Source organism: Plectrocnemia conspersa, unplaced genomic scaffold, assembly GCF_051122295.1.
Source record: "Plectrocnemia conspersa isolate PC_06_02 unplaced genomic scaffold, ASM5112229v1 ptg000014l, whole genome shotgun sequence".
Classification (NCBI taxonomy): domain Eukaryota; kingdom Metazoa; phylum Arthropoda; class Insecta; order Trichoptera; family Polycentropodidae; genus Plectrocnemia; species Plectrocnemia conspersa.
Window position 1 is genome coordinate 29,309,359 of NW_028277178.1, and position 20,111 is coordinate 29,329,469.

The 20,111-nt window shown below is 28.5% G+C and overlaps 1 protein-coding gene across 2 annotated transcripts in view; it reads right to left on the bottom strand.

Moving 5' to 3' along the window:
• NetA (Netrin-A) overlaps positions 1-20,111 on the bottom strand; it is a 238,349-nt gene that overhangs the window by 57,808 nt on the left and 160,430 nt on the right. For both annotated transcript variants that reach the window (XM_088203456.1, XM_088203457.1), the window contains exon 2: positions 19,786-19,974. In XM_088203456.1, the coding sequence (XP_088059582.1) occupies positions 19,786-19,974 (189 nt within the window). The remainder of the gene's footprint in view (positions 1-19,785; positions 19,975-20,111) is intronic.

A 20,111-nucleotide genomic window follows, 5' to 3' on the forward strand; every position in this document is an offset into this window, starting at 1 on the left:
GATTTTTCACGTAATTTTAATCAGTTGTTAAATGTCTCTAAAGGTAGATATATGTATGGATATTTATAAAAAAATGTGACTATCCATTAAGCACTGATTATGTGAATAGTTTTTTATATGAAACACGATAGTTGCAATCACTCATCCATTTTATTCACTCAATTTGACATCATCATACTTTTTCTTTTTCTTAACGTAAAAACTGTTCTAAAAGAGACAGAAAGACTTGTTTTATTTTTTTCGAGCAATTTAAGGCAAAATGAACCGTTATATTTAACTGATGTTTAAGCTCATATTTAACAAAAACTTTATTATGTATAATATTTTAAACTTGATAGAAAAATATAAAGTACAGATTAAAATTATATTTTTGTCAAATTCCGTTCTGCTAAGCCTCTAATTATTTTTCATTGGTCAATTGCAAACAGATCGTCACTTAAGCATTAGTTTTTTTAGTGTATAGTAGATTTATAGTACTAACAAATAAATAAAGCTGTTATAAATATACCGAAAACTACTATACGAATATCACGGGAGATATTAATCATCTAATTCAGAATCAGTGACTTAGACAAGACCAAACTAAAATTTAGGTATAAACATAAAACGCCTCTTGCTTCAGAGATAAAATTAAAACTATATCATTTAAATAATTCTATTTTAGTTTGATAAGGATTTTGGTCTTTCCCCCTAATTTATTAAATATTTTTCTATTAGTATTAGTCATATTTAATAATTTAAATTTATTCTTGTAGAATAAAAAAATGGCTATAAACTCATATAAAAAAGTTTTTAAGAAGACTATCATAAAGTTTGTTTGGTATAAGTGGTTATAATAAAAGTTTACTAGACAGCGATACAAATATTACGCGAAATATAAACTCACAAATCTTTAGAATCAGTGACGACAAGGGCAAACTATTGATTTAATGGCATTAATTTAATTTTTATGAGCTACAGGTCTTCATTTAAATAAATAGTTATAAATTATTTAAACTACATAAATTAAATAATTTATATAATTATTTTACTTTTTTTGCATTTTCCCCCAATTAATTTTATCTATTTTATTTTAATTTCTGCTTGTAAACTAAAAAATTATCGAGTTTGCTTAGTAGAAATGGATATAAAAATATTATTTATTAATTCCACGAAATAATGAAAAAATAGTTTTTTATATTTGACGTCCCTACAATATTTTAGATCTACGATTTAAGACGATATTCTCGTATGGTTGCAAAGTTTTTTTAATAGGCTTGTATATCAGCACTAATATAAACATTAATATATTTAACTGTTGACCCTTTAAGTATTAATAAAATATGACGAGTGGTATAAGTCTCTGTCTATTGACCTAAAAGACCTGGGTTCGAATCCCATACGAACATTAAATTAAAAAAAATTCTATCGTGTCTGGGACATCGGAATTAGTGATTATTATATAATTATAATTCCGATCGATCATCACAGATTAGGTTTACCTAGATTTCTTAATCTCACGGATGAATATCGTGGTGATTAATTAAAATCGAGCTAGGTCATATTGAAACTTCTCTAATAATGAGCTAATACCTTATATGTATTAAAAAATAAAATAAAAATATATTACATATTAAAGAAGTATATGTTCGAAATAAAAATAAAACAAATATTTTACAGTTTATTGAAAATATTTTCAATGCTATTTTCAACGATGACGTTCAATTGAGAAATTCATGTCAAAATAACAATCAACATATCAGATTTCGGCAATCAAAGGGTTAATATACAAGTCATTAAAAAACTATTGTTTTTAAATAATGATTTATATAAAATAGTTTGAGGATCGCTGTAAAATTTGCACTGTGGTCGCCGGTGTAATTTTCATGCTAGATAGCTTAATTTAGTCACAGCATTCACGTGCCGTGCACTGCTGCAATATTGCAACAATTTTCCATGTAATAACAGTGAACGAGTTAAAGTTTCAAACTGTAAATGTTCTCGTCGAGAAAAACATACATAAATTGTCGTACTGACAATGTATCCTACGTATTTGATAACCCTTGTCTGAGGGGCGAGAAAATAAAGTAGTTGTAGATTATCTTCTTTATTACTTTCACTTAAATTGAATTTACATGGAGACTTTCATGCAAACTAAATAACAATACGGACCGCCCAAGTTCGTAAAAATTGGTACAAGGTAACCGGAGAATAAGTCACGAGGGAATTTCTCCGACTGGTAGATGCTGTGATTTACGTCGCGTATTACAGATCGAGGAATAGCACAATGGGATCGGATTGTGAGTGTGTGTGTGTTAGTTAACTGACATTCCGTAACTGTTACCATTTTATCCAGAGGTCGATTCGTGCGCCTTTCCGTACAATGGCCAAAGATAAATAGAACCATTGGTATATAACACCCACGTGGAGTATGTATTATGGCAACACCCACGTATAAGGTAAGACACCTGTTCGATATCCAACAATAGACATCTTTTTCTTCAGATCGATCGTGTCACGAAACAAAACGCTGATTTGTAACGAAACATGTTAAACCAGACGACATGGTTATGCTATACAAGAATGCGATTTATCATATCGATGGCGCATAGTGTAAATTGGTTAACTTTGATCCCAACATTTATATGCATATGATATGAAATTCTCACATCTTGAAAATATACAAATCAACCTTTAATTTCCAGTGGACCAATTAATGAAAAGATTAAATGAAGTAAGAATCTTCTAGCAAAATTTACAGGCATGAGAATCTATATATTTCGCTATTAAATCATACTGTGATGTTCAAATACGGAGTTTAAACACGTCAAGATAAAAAATAAGCTTCTTCGTTAAAATGGAACACTACTGTGAGAAAACTTTTTTAAAAATAAAGGCAAAGTACCATACATCGAAAAGATTAAAGGTATTCGTCGCAAAGGCTTTGAAAAAAATTGTACTTGCATTCGAGATTGTCATCTAAACGGTCGTTCGAATTCTGCTTTAATGGCCAATGACAATCTGTTTTAAGACTAGTCATCCTTTATCTTGGACCGTCCCTCCAAAATTGTTGGATAACAAAATTTCTAAAAAATGTATTTAACTTGATCTTGGACTCATTAAGTTTGCACAAACTTCAACTAACAAGAGACCGAAATACAGACAATGATATATATATTGGATTTATTTTAATATTTATATATTAGAAATAAGTCCAGCATGGCTTTAACCTCCCAAATGAGTTTCCTCAAAATAATACATACATACATACATTGTACATATACTTATACTACACATCAGTTCATATAAAAATAACTATCGCATAATCAAAGACATGTAGTCCATTCAAAATAAATTGTCTCAGCTTCTCGAAGCTGTAGTCGAAAATATATCTAGCAAGCTCATATATAATATAAACTGAATAGCATTTTCGAGCGTTGACTACCTGGTCGTAACCGTCAAGAATAAGGGTCGCAATCACGATGCATTGATGGATTTTTGACACCGTCTCTCAGTATGTTTTCAGAAATAACAGGCTACATCGACAATACAAATATCTGTATCTAAACATTTCTAATAAAATCATTTGAATACGGATATGATATTTTGAGATTTAAGATATTTTTTTCTGAATCTTTTCTTACAACAAAGAATATATCGCTTTTTTAAGATTCCAGAATCAATAATAAAGGACGCTATAAAAACGTATAATTTTCTTTGTAAATACAGCGAATCCGCATTTGTGCAAATACTCAAATCATCAAGCACAGGACTCAAATTAAATCCTTGCGGTATTTTAGATCGAAATTATCCAATCGCTCAAGTAACTCGTAAAAATCTAATGGAATAATTCAAAAAAATAAATGTTGCTCAGTTCATGACAAACTTTATCGAATTCTTTTTGAAAGTGGTATAGATACGTTTCTATTTGTAACCGTGAAACGATGCGTACGAAAATCGTATTGCTGGTCTACTAAAGCTTACCGTGAATAAACTTAGCACGAGTTTCCTTTAGCCCTTTTTTATGCAAATTATACAAGAAATAAAAGGAGCGGAACATTGCCTTCAAAAGCACCCACTTTATAGGTAGTACTTTCACAATAAACATTGTTATTCAAAGGGACAGATTGTAATTTTTTGACGCTGCTCGGTTTGTGTTAAAATTTGTTTGCAAATTATTGTTGACTTGATTGCTTTTTAAAAGTTCAAAAAATATTAGACATGAGAGAAAATATTCACCGAATGTAAATTAGTAGCAGAAAATTTAGGTATACGATCTAAAAAATAAGATTGAATACCTAAAGAAGAAGCAAAGAATTAACGAAAAATCAACAGCAGCACCAGCTGAATTATATAAATTTAATGTTTTTATAGATTGTATTATCGATAATTTAACAACTAGATTTAATGCAGCAAAATAAATAAATAATACATTCAGTTTCTTGTGGTTATTACTAAAAAAAAAAAAAATTAATGTAGTTACTGCAGCGATACATCGGGACAAAAATTGACTACCTGCGTTACTACAATACATGAGATAAAATACACGACTGTGTTTTTACATTAAGTTATTCAGTTAGATATACAAAAATTAAAAATATTTCACTACATATGTAAAACCATATTTTACAAATAATTGGATAAATATTCGAGTCTTTAGGTAGAGCTACTGTAGGATCCCTAATAGTATTAAAAACAATAGTTGTTTAAAGTTACCTATAAAACCCAAGACTTTGATATGAATAGATATTTTTTTATTAAAAGCAACAGACATATAAAACTATTAGAAAATTAATATTATTAAAAAAATACATTAAAATAAATATAATTTTTTTACAGATGAACAGGAGATCAATATATTCGAATCCATATCTTATTAAATTAAATAGTTTTAATAATAAAATAGCTGTAGCAATGAACACAATCATTAGGCGCGTTGCAGTGATTAAAAAATAAAATTCTGTCATATAATTTTATATGCTATATTTGATGGCGCAACATTAAATGTAATATATGTGAATAAATATGAATTTCTTAGAGCAATTTCATTAATTGCATGTTGATTATTATTTTAAATATAAATTAATTAAATCGTTATACTATGATGGTAATGAAATACCATTCTAAACTATAAGCGACCGAATGACTAAATAAAACGTTGCATTTGCAAAGGTCCGATCAAAAAGACCCGACTCAAAAGAATGCATTGTTGTTTCAGACAGGCACTTTATAAGTCTGGACTGTTCGAGTCTTCTTTGTTACATTTTAATAAAGCACACACACCCATTAAAACACGTTATACATACACATATTGTATACCTTATATAAAGTAAAATCAGATTGCGAGTATCGCGAGACATTTCTTGGGCGTAGCAAATTTAATTTCCTGAAGATCGCGCAGTACTCATTTTCGGACCGACTTTGCACACAAACTGACTTTGATCAACGTACCCGTTTCGTAGCGATCTTTGTTCATATAAATATGAAATATTCAATGTTAAAATATAGATATCCTACGAGACGTTTATTTATTACACAATCTTCTCGAGGGTGGGGGTGCAAAATTAAAATACACCGTGGCGAATTCACCGAGGGGGGAAAGGCGATGGTTCTAAAATTGTAATTAATATCCGGTTATGAATTTATAATCAGCGCATCGAAAATTAACTTATCTTCGGGAGCGTGCGTGGTCGTTTTGAAAAAAATCTTAACGATTTTATATTTTTCCTCGTTGTTATTATATTCTATCTCTGTGCGTAATTCAATAACGCACGTCGGGCACGAAAAAATATTCGCATTTAATATTCATAAATTCAAAAACGTTTCCAATTCTCGAGATGTGTAATCACGAAGGATTTCATCTTTTCGCATAAATTCTGTAATCATTTTTGTTTCGCACGTGAACCGAATACCGTTTGTCGCTATATTGTGTGGAAAGAAACGCGAGCTTTTTGCCCCCAACTTTATTTTTTGTTCTGCTAACTTTCTTGGCACCAGCAATAACTTTTTGTACAATAATTCAATCATTTTACTTTGTATTTATTAATAAATACATATATTTAGCCTCCAAATAAATTCGAAATTATAAGAAGAAACGATAGTAAAAGGTGCGTTAAGAGAGCAGAAAAAGATCTACGTTATGTATATTTAGGGTAAACGAATTTGAAATGCGTCAGATTCTTTTGGAGAGAAAAGAGAATAACGTCTCAGCTATAGACGAGATATTTTAGGGATGCTCTCGGGTATATGTACATACAATAATTATTTTATATTAGAAAGAGAATTTGTGGTCACTATGAACAGAGAAAAAAAACTACGCTCTTACGTTATTAAGGATTACAAAGTTAGTCTCGCTGCTCGTCTAAAATGTATTTTTGATCTGGTTCTCAAAACGTCGTAATTTCCTGATTTATGAAAATACACAAAAGTCACCCCTATTAAAAAAAAGGTGAAACAATTAACTATAGAGCAGTCCATGCGTTTAATTACAGCTTAGGTTTCGTTCCGCCTGTTCCACTATTACAAACAGAAGATTAGTAATTGATTTTGAGAAGGCCTTTGTCATGGGTTATTAAAAAAAAATGTCGGGATGAATTAACTCGGATATTTTCGAGTTATTTGAGCTATCGTAGACAGTTTGTAACCTACAGCGGTCGATTGTCGAAAGAATATTGTACCACTTTGGGGGTTTCTCAAGGGTCCAATCTGGGCCCTCTGCTATTAATGACATAAATACTAAATACCTCTGATTCACTTTTGAGAGCAAGTTGAGGTTCTCTCTACACGTAAAATATGTACAACTAGTGTTTCATTTAAAAAAAAATTCGAAAAAAATGCGATAAAATGATTTTCGAGAATAATGAAGTTTTTTATATGGATTTTCATAAAATTTATACGAATCCATCAAATGGTTTACAACCACTGCAACTTTTAAGATGAAAAGTAGTTCTAATTTATTAACCCTCTGAGTGGTATCACCGTACATGTACGGCGGTCAAAATTTCACTGTTTTGAGGTAATCCAGACATATTTATATTTATATACATAGCTAAAGAAATAATGAAAAAAAAACATTATATTTATATAATATTTTTTAAATAAAGTAAAGAGTACGTAAATGAACCTAACAAAAAATAGAATATATTAGTTTTAATAAAAAAATATTGGGAGCCTTTGAATTGATATAAAAAATTCACATAAGCCAAAAAATATATAAAAAATCTGTAAAATAAATTTAAGAAATCTAATATTAGAAAAATATTAAAATAAATGATTAAAACACACTAATACAAAAAAGTAGTAAAATCAATCAAACTATTAAACATTGAGAAACACTGATTTTTTCTAGAAATGCAATATAAATAATAATAAATAATTATGGAATAATACGTGAAATTCACTCACTATCAAATGTATACTTAGAAATTAACAAATGTGTTTAAATTAATTCACTACTCAAAGGGTTAAATTCATAACTATATACAGGTGGCGCAGAAGGAGACAAATATTTCCGATTAGCCTTCCAGAAACATTATTAAACAATATACGTTTTATGACCGACTCTAGGAATTGCGAATTATGATGAACAAATATTTATCGAAAAATATAAAATTAAGAATGCTAGGGTTATTTACTTAGGAATGAATTTGTTATTATCTTTTGCAAGGATTGGTTCGCCGAATAAATGTAACATAATGTTGTCATTTCTTGTAAAATATGATGAAAAATATCATGTGATAAAAAGTGTGTAAAAATACATTAAATATTTTTAGCAAAATTGTATTAATCCATATTATCATTATTCATAATTGAGAAAAATATCTCAAGTTTACACCCCTACTGTTAGCTCTAAAACACACAATACAGATATACGTACGATATACTTATCATTACTGTGATTGATTGATAAATATAAAAAATATAGTAATGATTTTTTAGAAACTTTATTCTTCGAATCAAATATATAAACATACTATTATGTACGTATGTCAAAACTATCTCGTTTTTATTAAATAAAATATTTTTAATAAATCCAAATACCTTTTTTAGTTATTTAAAGAAAAACTATATTAAGTATCATTAAGCATTTTCAAACAAAAGTATTGAAAAAGCAAGAATTGTTTTATTGAAAAATAATTTGGTTACATTTAAAAATAACTATGCGTTTAATAAACATATAGATATATTAAAATATTTTATCTTAGTGGCACATTTTTTATGTTACACTGTATTTAAAAATGTAATTTTTTATCTATTTTTTGAATTTATGTTTTGTAAATGGTTATAAAAATTAAAATTCAATATTGTTATTTTTTACAAATTTTAAAATACATACGAGATATGACTTCTTAATTAATCTGTAATATTGACACGGAAAAAATGTATTGTCAGTATGGCTGTAGGCCATTTGCTATGGTATGTCTAAACTCCGAGGTGATAAATTCAGCCCAATAACTCAAAGACGTGATGAAACGCTTGCCTTCGAGGATAATGAATAGATGCTCCCATCCATGGATGCTGCACTCTTTCAAGGGCTTGTAAAGCAAGTTAAATAATTAATATAAATAAAAACCTAAGTATGAATACTATATTAATGGTATTAATGTTAGGCGATTGTTTTTCAAAATACAACAATATTTAAAATATAATTTAATTAAATTTTAGTGGGAATTATAAATAAATTTTAGTTACTATTAACTGTCTTTAACTCTTCGTTGAATTATCAACGAATAATAATATTATAGATATATTATATTATTTATTAATTTACTGTGGCAAAAATTAGGGGACACTCTAGTAACACTGACGTGACGGCGGCGTATGACAATCCTTTTTGGCGGACCTCGACAGGAAGACGACGGCGGTGCCTCGTCCGTCGACTTCTCAGATATTCGATAAAATAAATACTACTGCAGCGGTTCAATTTGTGTGTAATTGCCACCCGTTATCATTCGTCCAAGAAATATTATATATAGATATAATATAATAATATAGATTTTATTAGTGGCTTTATTTAGATGTGTGCATATATGAACTTGTTTAAGACACATTAATATCAAAATATAATAATAATTTAATTAAAAGTATACTGTAACACTTATACTAGTTTATAGAATAAGCATGAATATATTATCCAGAATGAAAAATATTTTAAGTATAATATAAACAAAAACATATTGCCTTATTGTAATTGTTGTACAACAATATTAGATATGTTTAATAAATTAGATAAAAAAATGTTACGAAAATTACAAAACAGGGCAATGAGAGTAATCTTAAATAAAAATAGATTTACTACCTAGTTGTAGAAGTATGATTTAATGTGCATAAAATATTGAAGATGTATGTTTTAGTATTTATATATAAGTTAGAAAGTAATATGTTACCACAGTATTTTAATAAGTATTTACTAATAATAAAGATGTTCATAGATTAGAAAACATTTAGGGATAGTTAGGTATAAGAAATTGAGTACGGCCAGGGGAATTATATACGGAGGTGTGAATTTGTATATTAATATTCCAAGGACAGTCCGCAAAAATGAAACTGTAATGGGTTTCCTAAATGGAATAAAAAACACCTTCGTGCATTAAGAAATAAATTATAATAAAAAGTATTTCTTTATTTTCTGATTATGTTATATATTATAATATAATGATAAGTACATCGAACGTATATCCGTATCGTATGCTTTAGAGCTAACAGTAGGAGCATAAACCCAAACTTGCCATCCTTTTCTCAATTATGAATAATGATGAAATGGATAGCTCTCAAACTGACTGTGTTTACGCAAATAGTATTAAATTATATAAATCAGTGACTATATTTTACTAATTATTAAAAAATATTTTACAACTTTCAATCAATATTTGTCACTATTTTTGCATGAATAACTAATTATTTGAGTGTTTAACAAAAACTAGCAATTAATAAATTATTGGCGTTGTGTGAATTAATTATATTATTCACGTTAATCAATTTTGATCCTAATATGATTGATTGGAACGGTTAAATTAAGTATGTATGTACTCACATTCTCGATATATGTACAATACATACAATGTTTGACAGTAAAACAGTAAATATATATTTAATATTTGTTTCAAGTAGGAACAATGTTCTATACATTTATTAAACGCTTTATATAAAATTATTTATCTGCTCTGCATTTTCTCTAATTATATTTTTAAAGAACTAGTCGATGTATCAATTAAACAGAGCAAGCAAACTCGTGACTCATAAATAATGTCGTGTAACTCATTCATAACTAACTCATTCGTGATTAACGAGAATAGTGAAAGTTTTTACTGTGAGTATATTAATTTAATATTTATTAATGTGTCTTAATCTAAATGATCTCTATAATATAATTTATTCAATAATTATAAATTGTATGAAAATATTTTTTTGTGTGATTAAAATCGACCCTAAATAAAAAAAAATACAGATAAAAACCAGCGTGTAATATTTAATTGAGTTATTTTATCTATGTGCAAATAAATGGTACAGTTGTACAGCGTCAACTAATCCTTCAAATGGTGAAAAGGGATTGTATAGCAGACTATGGTTTATACTGTGCGTATCAATCAATATGTCGTTTTATTTCGTTTCCTTCGTTTTGGCCGTCAAAGGAAAACTGCTCGTTCGAAGGCGATAATCCTCGGTAAATTATCACCGATTCATCGAGGCGCGGAAGTGCGTGGGTTTAGCGCCCCTGGCGACCCAGGTCCCACTTAGCAGGTCGGACTCATTCAGGGCACGTCCTCTTTGTTTTATCAATGGGCACATAACGAAGTGAAAGACAACGCGGTGCCAAAAGAAACACACATTCGCCTCTTTCGCTTTTCAATGGGGCGTATTCATCATGTTCACCAGATACACAATAACCGAAGGAAATCTCCTTAATACATGCCCGGCAACCTTCCGAATGGAGAGCGCGCCGGTCACGAAAATAACCTCACGATCAACCAAATTATTTTCCTTTTTTCTTGGACCCCGCTTATTAGATCATGTCCGGATTACATCGACAATTAACAATCCTGACTTTTCGGATATGGTACATATTTAAAACAGGAAGGAGAGATACTCCTACAAGATATTTATACACATTGAATTTTTTATGTCTGTAACTAAGTAATCAAAATTATCGATACGTTCTTTTATTTCTGAAATATTGATTTGTATCAATAAAAATTTAAGAATAGAACAAAAAAATATTGATATGAGAAGTGAGTTGGAAATAAAATATGAATCGAACTGACTGTAAGTGCAATGACAAGTGGGGCTTCTGACACGAGTAGAACCAGTACAATTTTAAAATAACCGAATACCCTACTATTTTTAACAAGTACCCGGTCATTTTAATTTTAATATAATATTAGATTTCTTCATATGAAATATATATTTCACACAATTTTCAAGCTACTATTCTTTTTCGCAAAACCCATTTAGAGACTAAGTAGGTAGTGAGAGCGGTGTATCGAAGAGACAGGAAATTCCTAATTAACAGTTCTAAAGTACTGTTATTATTGTTATCTTTTTGTTTCGGCACCCTTAAATATTTGCCATTTAGCAAAAAAAAAGTGTGTATTTACAAAAAATATGCACGGCATACTAGGAGGACCGTTGTACACAAAACACGACGTTTAAGTTAATTTTTATTATTTACCGTCAATGATATATGAACGATTTATAAGTTCTCCATCGGTTGTTGGTTAGCTTTCTAGAAAGAGATATGAGAATTTTTGATACAAATTACACATAATAAATTATTTAAGTAAGTAATTATTATTTATTATCGATTTATGAATAACAAAACATATATGTTATAAGAGATTGAGAACAAACTGCAAAAATAATATTTGATGCTTTCCCAACTTTTTCAATTTTGTTAGTAAATAATAAAGTAAAATAAAACAGTTTACATAACCTAAAAAAAATTTGTGTTAGGGTAAAAAGTATTGATCTATCAAGTAGAAATGGATAATCACAAATAAGAAAATAATATAAATTTACTACTTAGATATGAAGGCGTAAAAAGAAAATAAATCTGACAATGATTAACCTTTCTAATGTCACGAGCCACTTACGGGGCTCTGTCGCTTTGCGACCGTAATACTAAGAGCTACATATGAGACTCACAAAAACTCACCTTCAAGGCAAAACAAGGCTATTAAGGTAAGTATATGTATATTAATTTATAAAGAAACGTTTAAAATTATTACCACTTAAATGGCTAATATTAATATGCTGCTTTTCAATTACGTATTACGAAAATTTACTTAGGCACATAAACGGCCAATAAGTTATAGATCGAAAAAGGTACTAAAAATGATTAAAAGCATTTAAAAAAAGTAGCTGATTCTATGTTAACATTTTTAGAAAATAAAAACACAGTATAAGTTATATGTAATGTATTTATACGTCACTATTTTGAGCTATAAAAAAATTGTGAATTTTTGCTTGCACCGCATCTAAATCTGCCGGCGGCTTTTTAACAATACGCGCTCATAATATCGCACTTGAGGATTAAAATAATATCAGGATTTTCAATACCGGTACTAACAAGAAAAAAAACCAGTCAATACAGACACTATTATTTCCCTTATAAATTGGTAATAAAAAAGACAGAAAAATTAATGTACATTCAATAAATGAAATGCTTTATTGCTAAGTTCATGCTGTAATATATTGTTAAATGTTGATATATGCTTGTGAATTTTGAGAATAAATCAAAGGATTTTAAAATCGAAACATTTTCTTTAAAGATAAAAGAAAATTTAGTAACTATTGCCGCCTTAATTTGTTTGGAAAAAATAATAAACATGCAAGTCAAATTTCGACCTAAGTTGCCGAAATTTATGACCGTGTTTCAAACAAATAATTATTTAAGCAACCTTCCTTACATTCAGGTACTTCCTTTTTGTACCATTTATTTCTACACTTTCATTAATTAATTATAATGTCGAAAAAATATTTTTGAAAGTTTGGGCGCTAAATTTTTCTTTTTATTTTGGAACAATAAGCTTAGAAATTCATCATTCTTGATCAACCGCTTCTGGATGCCTGCTATTTTTTTTATACCAGGGGCCAAAACACACCTTGCCAATTTATTACAATGAAATATATTCGTTTATTACTCATTATTTTTGGTCAGTTATGATTTTCCGAAGAAAGTGCCTAAAAAATTGTAAAGCTGTTTGTTTGAAATGCGACATATATTTTTCTAAAAACAGGTTAATTTCATTGAGATGTGATTTATTTATATAATCTTATTTTAATTATATTTTAGGATATCTCAATAATTTTTATTTTCGAAAGATACATCTCTCATATACTAATATATTTCTACTCATATTAAGAGTAACATAAATACAATTTTAGCTATAAATGTTTATGTACATATTATAGAATACGTAAATACTGCATAATACATTTTTATATTAATATTCTACGCTTATAACATTACTTGGGTTGATCCCTAAAATGAGCATTATTTGATTCTACGCTTTTGCTTTCAAGCAATATGGAAATCGTCGTTTTTGTACTTCTAAGCCAAGAGATATTGTTTTTAGAAAATAAAATGTATTTTATTTTGTAATACCGGTCATACCGAAGGTTATTTTGTGCCCCAATACTATGGTACTACAATCCTTAATCACACTTTTTAAATGCGTATAATTAAAATTGTAATTAAATACACCTCAGAATTAAAATAGTCAAATGACAAATTAAAGTTAACAGTTTAAAGACAATTATAAATAAATTCAGAGATTGAAATTATCTTTTGTTATAATTTCAGTTATTTTAACTTATTATATTTTATGTTGCATAATGTTTAATTATTTTATTATGTACCTAAAATTGGACATAAATATATTTTCACTAATTAAATATATATATTAATCAATGCAACAACAAAAATTATCAGTTTTAAAAATATTATACTCTAACCTATTTTTAAAAATTTCGGTGTTTAATTTTTTAATATACAAGACTTTAAGACAAGAATAAGGAAATTGTATAAATGTTTTTATAAAATACTTAAACGTCTGCAAATCGATCTATATTTTTATAATGTTGTTAGAACCACCCATAATTGTTACTCATTAAACTAGCAATTTGTGACTTTCTTAGAAACGTGTGAATCGGAGGCATAAACAAATAATATTTCGTATTCGAACAGACGTCCATTAAAAGGTAATCATTACTAGTTTTAAAGAACTCATATTTTAGAGTTGTATGCGTATTCTAAATTACGATATTAATTCGCATATATCAGATCATTAAAAAGTTATTAATTTGCAAGTAAAAGTAAGGTATAATTAAAATAAAAGTAATCAAAGAATTTACCAGCTAGTAATACATATAATATAATAAATTAAATATTTTTTGGATACAGTACTGTGAAATCAAATAACATTATATTAATTTGGATACAGTACTGTGAAATGAAATAACATTATAGTGCCTATATTATTGTCGATTAGTTCCATTCGCAACTGATTTACTAATATTATTATAATAATTATGTTTTGATATGTGCCAATCGCTATGCTAAATCGACTCAGACAACTTTCACTGATCAAGCAAGTCCTAGTTGGACAGTAAACCGAACCTCACGAGTTCAACTTAATCTTTAATACGACTTGGAACTATTTGTAAAATACTTAAAAATAGTTTAATGAAAGGTGTATTTAATTATAATTTAAATGTGATATATTATTCAGTAAAAAAAATATTTTTCTCTGTATAGAATTATCTTTGAAAATAACAATTATAAAATATTTATGTTAAATACATATTTAATATGTAGCTTAGCACTAGGCGCGTAAGGTGAGATAATTCCTTTTCGCTCGCTTGCGTTTTAAGTGACAAGAGTGAGTGAGAAGAGGTGGGCGTGCGGAACGCATGTAACGCACGTCCTTATCTCTCATTCACTCTCGTTACTTAACGCGCGAGCGAGCGAAAGGGAATGTATCTCACTTTACGCGCCTGCTTAGTACATGTTTTTTACTATATAAAAGTGCAATATTCAAGCAATGGATACATCATTTAAAAAAGCACACGAAACTTATAAATATTTATTATATAATTATAAAAATTCAATTTTTAATGTGTTAGACAATAACGTACGTAAGTGGTGATGGAGACTTTAGTATAAAATACAAAGGCTACAGAAACTAAATAATTTAGTATGAGAATAGGCAATTTGTCTATCTAACGGTATCTAAGTGAGCTACCTTTATTGTTTTATTCAACCCTGACGATCAACATAACTTTTAAAATCATTGTTGAAAAGATTAAAAATCAGAATTATTCAATGTTTTAGTAAAATTTAAAAATAAATATTCGATTGGCAATCTTTTTAACCTTGCAGATCAAGGTTTTAGTTTTGAATGTCAGTGTTTAGGATTTTTATTATTTTTTACTCGAGTGCTATGTTACGTTATATTGTAAACAGCATTTTTTTTGTATACGCTTGTAGAATCAACGTCTTAAAAATATAATCCGTATACAACTTAATAGTAACCCAGTTTGTGCACGAATTTTGCCGTCTGACTGATACGTATTGACAGATTAGATATGAAACTGCAATTTCATTTCCTTTTGTGCATTGTACGAACAAGGAAATGTTTTGTTAAGAGGTGTCAATATAGCGCCGTGACCATAAAAATATAATACAAGCTACAAAAATGGTCCGGACAAAAGACGGATTCATGGATATTTTTAAATGAAAAAATATCAATAATAATAACAGCACAAATAATCCAACCTTTTATGTGAACGTCGGGAGCACCGTCAAGTTTTGAATTATGGGAAAAGAACGCTACACGTGGGAAGAGCTCGAAGGCAATCATCGTTACATGATCATCTTTCAGTGTAAATTTATCGATGAATATTAATGTCAGTGGAATTAATAGCTACACATGATATTTCTACATTCATGTAATAAATATCATAAGGATGTAAATTAGACGCTTTAGTGGTTATTTAGTTGTGTGACGACTAATAAAAATATTTTTGAATAGATCCAGATATATATTAGTACATACATGTACATTTTGATTGATATTATTGCGAAAGAATAAATCGAGAGGGTGTCGCGACAATTTGTTATGGGATTATTGCATAATGAATGCGAGTTTCCATCTGCCACAGGATTCGGTCCTAAGGGCGTAACGTCAAACTTATTAGCAGCTGCGAAATATACGAACGAAATGGAAATCAATCTGCAACAACACCGATATTAAATACGAGCTTGTGTCCATTAATCAATAGCTATTGCTGGGGGCAGATGCGTTCGATGGCCATTAGACGTTCTAGTTCAAAATATGCAAACGTTAGCATATCCAATAATACAATATATAGGTTTACTCTATATATGTATTTTGTATCATATATATGGAAACGTAAAGCATTTTTTATTTTTATATATAATCATAAAACATGGTAAATATATTGTAGACAATTTTTCTATATTAAATATATTTTTTCTAAATTAAAATATCAAGTTTATATTTTAAATACAATATGCTCTATGTACATGAATATTAATTGTGCTTAAAAAATAATTTTAGATTTATGCATATCATTTTCATTGAGAAAAATAAACTGTTTTTAATGTGCTTAAATTCATAATAACATTTAAAATTTCTCACTGTAAGGCTAAATTAGATACATGGAAGCAACCTTAAAAAAATAAAGTAAATCATTATTAAGAATAAAAAGATAATTTTTTTCGTATGTTTAACCCTGATGGGTGTGACTATGTAGCCAGTAAGACGCAGATAGAAACTAGTGAGAATTTTATTAGATTATATTAGATATTGCGGAAGGCGGAAGGATGATGTTGGTGGAAGATTCTCAAAGCGACAATATAGCGGAGGTTGATCCCTCTCTGCTACAATCAGGGCCGCCAAGAGCAAACCCGGGTCCTGGGAAAACAATGATTCCAGACCTCATGACAAAAATGGAATTTTATGTATATGTTTTTACATCGTAATATAGTTTCTTGAATAAATAATAATAGGTACGAGTTTACCCTTTCTATGCTACAAATAAATATAAAAATAAGCCACCATTGCGACATATTTTATGCGAAATGTTTTAAGAAAATTGTTTCAAGAAAAATTGAATGGGTATGATTGGTACCCAGTTTTTTGCCTCTGTACGTTAAAGGTTAAATGAGCTATCGTACCATTGTGTAAATTCATGACACATGGCTAAAGTTACGTGCTATTATTCAACAATAAAAGGTGTTTTTAAATACTTTTTTCATATAAAAATATGTACAAATTTTTAAATGTAAAAATATCGTTAAAAATCACATTTATATGGTATATACATATATGAATATTAATTAAAGTTAGAAACAATAATAATCTGTAAAGTTGAAAATATTGGTTTTTGAAAGTATAATTTTAACTAGAATATTATAAGAACCTTCTTGAATAATATTGGCTTAAACTGGCTTAAAGTAATGAATACTTTACTATTATATGCTAATGTAAATATTATTGTATTTCATAAAAGAAACAGACAGTATATTGTAAAGCATAGATATATTATTACTATAAAACTATATTAACATTTACATATATCTATTGCCAAAAATATTAAAATAAAGAATAGATAATTTTAGTTTAGTTTAAAACCAGTATTAACATAAGTTTAACTTTACCAATTACACGTGCATTTGGGTATATAGATATTAAAAAAAAAAATAGGCGTCGTCATCTCGTTGATGCGACGTACCGCAGCTAGCTGTTATACGGTTAACGGACGTGTAATTTTTTGTGTTATACATTTAACCCTTTGCACGCCAAAGACATTTTCAAAAGTTTTTTAGCAACTCCAAGCCATTTTTAGTGAATTTGACAATAATTATGTTTGAAGGGAGAAAAAAACAGATTTTAATAAATATGTACATATATATTTATAATATATAAAAGGGGGTTTAAATTAAGGTGACTCTTCAATGTGTATATTGAACATTTATTCGACAAATTAATTTTTAAAATTAAGTGTAAAACTTTTTTAAAGCAATTCCTTTAAAGAAAGCAATTTTTCACAATTTTTGCAAAAAATGCGTCGTTTCTTATCTTCTTTTGCGACTTTGAGGTTCTGGTCCTCAAATTCTAATTATGATTTTTTAAATATATATTCTAAATAAAATACTCAGAATATTTAAAAAACATTATTTTACCAAAAAATTCAATCTGGAACAAAATAACCAAAAGGCGTCCATATTCGAAACATAATTAATTCCTATATTTATGATTACTATAAGAAATTCACTACATTAAAATTTATTTTTGATAATTTACAACATACTTTTGGACTAATAATTAAAAAATAAGCACTAATTTAATATATAATTAACTACTAAATGATAAAACTGTTGAAATATAAGTACAGTTATTTTGACGGTGATATGTCGCAACACAGACTATTGTATCAAGCACCCGCTGCATCTACCAAGCGATCCTAGACAGACCATTTTTTTTATGAATTCCAGATATTAAATAAATAAGTATTTGGTTGTAAAATAAAAAATGTCTCTTTTTAAGCCATTACCGAACCATTCGAAATAAAAAAATATTAAAATAGATTTAAATTATTTGAGAAACAGCTTGAAAAAAATGTCGTGCCCACCTCGACACTGGAATTGCTAGTGAAACAACCGATGTTGAGTCCACCTCGACATAGGAGTTCAAAGGGTTAAATTTTATCTTACACACATTAATTCTGAACGTATCAGTGAAGATAAACTATACTTTTATTTTTATACATATTTATGTATATTTAAAGATAAGCCACTATTATAAATGTTGAGACCAAGTTGTAAGTAAGACTATTAACGCCAAGAAAAAAGTCAACGGCCAACAGGTACGTGGTCGGAATCGGTACGCGGTCGGAATCGGTACGAATTTTCTCCAGCTGGCTAATAATACTTTAAACGAAACTCTTAACATAGATTTCACTGGCTTAGAAAATTTACTTATTAAATACTATTAATAAATACAACAACACTTTGCAATCATATTTTTGCGCTTAGGACTTGAAACCTTTTTTTAGTGTAACTTATTATTTAAGTAAATTATTTATTTATTAGCAAAATTTAGGCGTTTTAGAAAAAAAAATCATGAAATAAGAATCATGAGAATGTACTAATTAAAGCTGGGCATCGTGTTTCGTATATTTTAGAATATTATTTTTATAAAAGAAATTAACAAAGTAAGCAATAAAAAGAATAAATCAATTCTAAACAATTTGACAAACACATTTAAAAAAAATAGTAATATGACAAACAAGAATTGATGGACGTTTGTCATTATTTATATTTTGTAAGTTGCCATATTAAATATAATGCAAAATACAGATTTATATTATAATTTAAAAAAAACTAAAGGGTTTTATTTAATAATAAAAATATATATACTCTGTAAAATAAACTAAGCTATTACTCGCAATTTATATTATTAAAATTTTGTGTAGATAATTTACATCAAATTATATAAAGATAATATTCACGGACGACTAATTAAGAGTGAAATCTTATCTCGTATAACTGACACCCTAGTTAGAAATATGCATTCATCATAAACACAAGTTGCCTCTCGTATACCTGCAGAGTATATATAACAATTTTCATGAATTTTGGAAGACTTGGAATGCTCGATTTACAATACATACAAATTCAATGCGTGTTTTTATATTATCAAGTTTATGATTGACACTCACAGTGATTTAGAACAGTTTTCTCTATTATATAATAAATTTAAATATTATGTCAGTACTTACGTTTGCAAGCTCTCCGATGCGATATTTGTTTGGTGGGGTCTCTGAAATATCCTTCTCGACAGTAATGACAGTGACGACCGGCAGTGAAATGACGACAGCGAAGACAAACTCCTCCCGATACTCTTCCTGACAACTTGAACAGCTCCATGTTGAAACGGCATTTACGGGCGTGACCATTGCAGTTGCACACTGAAACGTAAATATTAAATTATAATATAATATAAAGTAGCCATACATAAACATGGTAGAAAAAGGGCTTGTGTATTATTCTATGAATTGGATAAATACCTATAGCAGTCAAGCTTTGATTTCGCGTTAAGATTTTA